This window comes from Anthonomus grandis, chromosome 8 (assembly GCF_022605725.1).
Source record: "Anthonomus grandis grandis chromosome 8, icAntGran1.3, whole genome shotgun sequence".
NCBI lineage: Eukaryota > Metazoa > Arthropoda > Insecta > Coleoptera > Curculionidae > Anthonomus > Anthonomus grandis.
Window position 1 is genome coordinate 32,641,851 of NC_065553.1, and position 4,488 is coordinate 32,646,338.

At 33.6% G+C, this 4,488-nt stretch overlaps 1 protein-coding gene across 2 annotated transcripts; it reads left to right on the forward strand.

Annotated features, from left to right (window-relative positions):
• The first annotated feature begins 1,344 nt into the window (after nucleotides 1–1,344).
• Nucleotides 1,345–3,415, forward strand: LOC126739544 (uncharacterized). Of its 2 annotated transcripts, XM_050445289.1 has the most exons (4): nucleotides 1,345–1,663; nucleotides 1,793–1,938; nucleotides 2,024–2,140; nucleotides 2,899–3,411. In XM_050445289.1, the coding sequence occupies exons 1-4, from the start codon at nucleotides 1,447–1,449 to the stop codon at nucleotides 2,959–2,961; spliced, it is 543 nt and encodes a 180-aa protein (XP_050301246.1). In that variant the 5' UTR covers nucleotides 1,345–1,446; the 3' UTR covers nucleotides 2,962–3,411. The 2 variants fall into 2 exon arrangements, with proteins under 2 accessions (XP_050301246.1, XP_050301245.1); XM_050445288.1 differs by having other exon boundaries at nucleotides 2,024–3,415.
• Nucleotides 3,416–4,488: the final 1,073 nt, after the last annotated feature.

Genomic DNA, 4,488 nt, shown 5'->3' on the forward strand with positions numbered 1-4,488 from the left:
ATCAAACCACTGTTTAATCATTAATAAATCTTTAGAAATTGTTCTTGTTAATGTGCTTTTGTTATTGTCTGCCCATAAGATAGTGGTGTCATCTGCAAAAATAGTGAAGAATCCTCTTATCTGGAGAGACGCCAGGTCATTTATATACAATAGAAATAGGACCGAGAAACGAACCCTGCTTACTACACAAAGTTCAGACAAACTGCCATTTGGCCAAACAAACTTTTTTCTGTCTAACAAAACAAAATTTTAACCATTCTAGAGCAACTCCCCTAAACCCATATCTAGAAAGCTTACCGAGCAGTATTCCATGGTTGACACAGTCAAAGTCTTTAGAGAAGTCGCAGAATACCGCTGCAGCAAAGTGACCTTCTTCAAGCTCAAATATAATCTCTCCAAGAATGAAAACATTACTCGACATTCATTTAATATGTTATTTTTTTTAATTAGGAAAGCTACCATTCGTACTATAACCAGTTTCTCAATTACTTTAAAGGCTTTTTAGGCTTTATTTTTATCTTTTTCATGAATGAATTTCATCATGAAAACAATTATTGAAAATACTTAAAACACTAAAGACCATAAACATAATATATTGATTTAAAATTTTCTTAAAGTAAAAAAAAAAAGAGAAAATGGCTCTCATAGACATAAAGAGACAATATCTTTAAGAGTTCGGATTGATTTTTGTAGATAAAATAGATAATTTTCTGTGAGGTTTATAATTAGATTTTTTTAAAGATTTTTAGAAGATTTTGAGATTCCCATTTTAGGTTGTTATAAATCAAAGTCTTAATTAATATACGCACACTGATTAATTTTGCCTAAAGGAGCCATCGTCTCACAAACTAAACACATTTACATATATCTATGTGAGTATCTATTTGTGATAACGATATCCAAGAACATTTTTTAACAACTACCAAATTGCAATACGGCAAACACGAACCTGTGCAAAAACTCTCCCACATGACTCAGGGATGATCGGCCGATTACTGAGAAGCGACGGACGAAATTATTTTCGCGCATACTGGAGAGAATCGCCATCTATTTTTCACGCATATTTGCGGTCACGCTTTAGCCCATAAGGTTGCGTATCTTCCCAAATATTCAATCAACGGTTTCATTATCTATCCATCAAAATCTTGAGCATCCTGGACCAGAATTATGAAATAAACAGTTCCCTAAAGGAACAAGATTAAGGACTATAAATTATAAACCATATTGGCCACTTCCTGCTTCACAAACTTCGGAAATAAAAAACTGGCCTTTTACGTGCGCTTCTACCTGCGACACGGGAACAAAATGGATGCAGTACCGACTAAATTGATCATTTTAGAGTGACGTCATTGACAGCGCGGCCATATTTGTTGAGGGGCACACAATTTGTAAACATAACGTTGTTGAATGCAGAAATAGGAGTTTGTTTTTTAAAGTTTTGTGAAAATGCCTTCGTTTTGTTCAGTTGTAAAGTGTTCAATGAGAGCTGAGAGGGACAATGTAAGGTTTTTTAGAATACCCGCTGCTTTAAAAGGTCGAGGAGATATGTTCGATGCCTTGTCAAATGAACGTCGTGATCTTTGGATTAAGTCTTTAAAAAGGGGCCCTTTGACAGACACGTTCCTAAAAAATGCTCGAATATGTTCTAGGCATTTCATAAACGGTGAGTAAATAATAATGCATAGTCACAGAGGCAATATTTGCCATAAAGATATTAAATTAAGTTTAGAATATTGGACTTAAAGTTGTGATGGGAGGAGATGCTATGATAGTTTGTGTATTATATTTTCAGGTGCTCCTGCTGAGTTAGAAGATAAAGGCAATCCCGACTGGGTACCTAATCAAAATATGGGTTATGTTACAATTAAAACTGTAACTAAAAAAGCAGTAGAGAGACATGACAGGGCATTAAATAGGAGAAAGAGGGTTGAGTTAGAGGTATGGAAAAAAGTTTCTGATATTTATTTAGTTTTAAACTGACTTTGTCTGTAATCTGATTAAAATATATGCATGCTATTTTTAGATAAATGCAGAGGAAAGCAAGACAGGAATCAACCCAGGTATCAATCCAGAAAGTATCAATACTCCCAGTGGTAGCACCCAAATGGAGAACATGAATGAAGAAATTGCGGCTACAAAAGTTAGTGAAACACAAACTAGTATTGCAGTGCAAACTGACCTATCAATTGACAATTTGTGTAAACTTTTTGCAGATCTTAAGTTTTGCAATAGTCAAATACACGAGCTAAAACAAAGGCTTGAAAGCTGTGATTTAAATGAAGATTCGTTTAAAAATAATGACACTAAATGTTTATATTTTACCGGTCTTAGCTGCAATATATTTTTTACATTATATGAAGATATTAAGCCATTCTTGTCTGTGAAAAAAGCATTGTCACCTTTCCAACAGTTGCTGCTCACATTAATGAAATTTAGATTAAATTTACCCTTTAAGTATATGTCATATCGATTTTGTGTTTGTCCAACAACTGTTTCAGAGACCTTCCTAAGTACTTTAAATATCTTATACTTAAGACTGAAACATTTTGTTTTGTGGCCATCTCGAGAACAGTTACTCAGAAATGTTCCTGCTTGTTTTAAAGAGGCATTTAATGACAGTAGTCATAATAATTGACTGTTTTGAGGTTTTTATAGAGACTCCATCTAATGTATTAAATGCCTCACAGTGTTGGTCAAATTATAAACATCACCAAACCATAAAGTTTTTAATTGGAATCACTCCCCAAGGTACAATAGCTTATATATCAAAAGCTTGGGGAGGGAGAACAAGTGATAAATATTTAGCAGAAATTTCAGATTTTTTAAATTTAATTTCACCAGGGGATGTCATTTTGGCAGATAGGGGATTTTTAATAGAAGACTCTGTAAAAATTTTAGGAGCCAAACTGGCAATGCCGGCATTCACTAAAGGAAAAAGTCAGCTTCATCCAAAAGACCTAGAAAGCACTAGAAATATTGCCACTGTGAGAATACATGTTGAAAGAATAATAGGTTTATTAAAGAAAAAATTTAAAATATTTCAACAGAGTATTCCAGTAAGTATGTTGTCAAAAAAATCTGCTGTTGATGAAATGATTGTTGTATGTAGTGCATTAATAAATTTATATAACTCTGTAATACCAAGTAATTAATATATAGTTATATAGTTTAGACCTTTATTTTATTCACATTTACAATCAGGGCAAAACCAATTTTCTATCGGAAACTCAGATAAGTTAACACAGTCAACATGAAACCACTGTATAATACAATATCGTTCTCACATTTTAGCATAGGACGTCCATTATCAGGAGTTTTACAATTACACCAAAGTACTACCCTAACACTGCCTCCTTGTTCAGTAAAATACCTTGAAAGTAACTCCGGCTTAATTATAAAAGCATGGAAATTTAGAACTTTTTCTATATTTTCAAGACAAAATTTATAATCAAAAAAAATTCTCTCTATGAAAATATTTTTTGGTGACCAAACTAAGAAATCACAGTATGCACTTTGGGTTACAAACATTTGTAGTTGACACTGGTAATAATATGAATGATTTGGGTCTAAGAGCATATTACCGTCATCAAAAATTAGACACGTATTTTTTTTTTCAGCAAATTCTTGAAGCGACATCTCCCCTTTAAGTAAATATGGACACTTTATTTCAATGCAGCCTTGTCCACAACACTCGCACACTATTAAACCATCAGGTGATGCACATAGGTCTGAATACTGTTTGGAAATAAAAAAACCTGCAGATTTTATATTTACATTTTGATGATCCTTCTTAATGGTTGTCTCATAATCCTTCATAGCTGTCTTTTCATGCTTTAGTCCATACATGGTCTGTTTTGAGTAAAACACTACTTTTTCGGGATAACATATCGCTTTTATTACACTCATTGATGGATATGCAACTGAAGTTCTGCAAACAGCTTTGAATTTGTATGCTGTGATTCGCCCTGCTCTATATTTAAACCACACATTATTTTGTGTTTGGTTTCTTGTATACGCCTCAACTGTATTAATTTGTATTTCTGTTGGAACCATATTAATACCTTTTGATATTTCTAACAGTTCCTCATATGTTTTTGTTTTTAAATCCTCATCGTACCATGACCCATAGGCAATTGGTAGATCAGGGGCTTTATTAAACTCCTCCTTTTCGATTTCTGAAGCAAAAGATTCATTTCCTATTTTTAGTTTTCTTAGAAAAGTTTCTGTTTCTTCCACAGTCATTGAAATATTTCTTTGCCTCAGTAGATAAGAGGGACCAGCTTGTTTATGTGACCAACTCATTTCACTAAGTGTAGTTATATCAACATTTTTTATTGGTGGTATGGGCCAAACTGCCAGGCTCTGTACATGAAATTGGAGATTCATAGGGTGTGCTCGGTCTCATGTGCAAATAAAAAAGAACTGTTGCTATATGACTGCATGCTTCACCGAGACCAGCCATACATATGCAGTGCGCACTTGAAACAC

Excerpts from the sequence above, each read along its gene's own strand:
- LOC126739544 (XM_050445288.1), top strand. The coding sequence starts at position 1,447 with ATGCCTTCGTTTTGTTCAGTTGTAAAGTGTTCAATGAGAGCTGAGAGG. Across the intron at positions 1,664-1,792 it reads TTCTAGGCATTTCATAAACG|GTGCTCCTGCTGAGTTAGAA; the intron begins GTGAGTAAATAA and ends TTATATTTTCAG. Across the intron at positions 1,939-2,023 it reads GAAAGAGGGTTGAGTTAGAG|ATAAATGCAGAGGAAAGCAA; the intron begins GTATGGAAAAAA and ends TGCTATTTTTAG.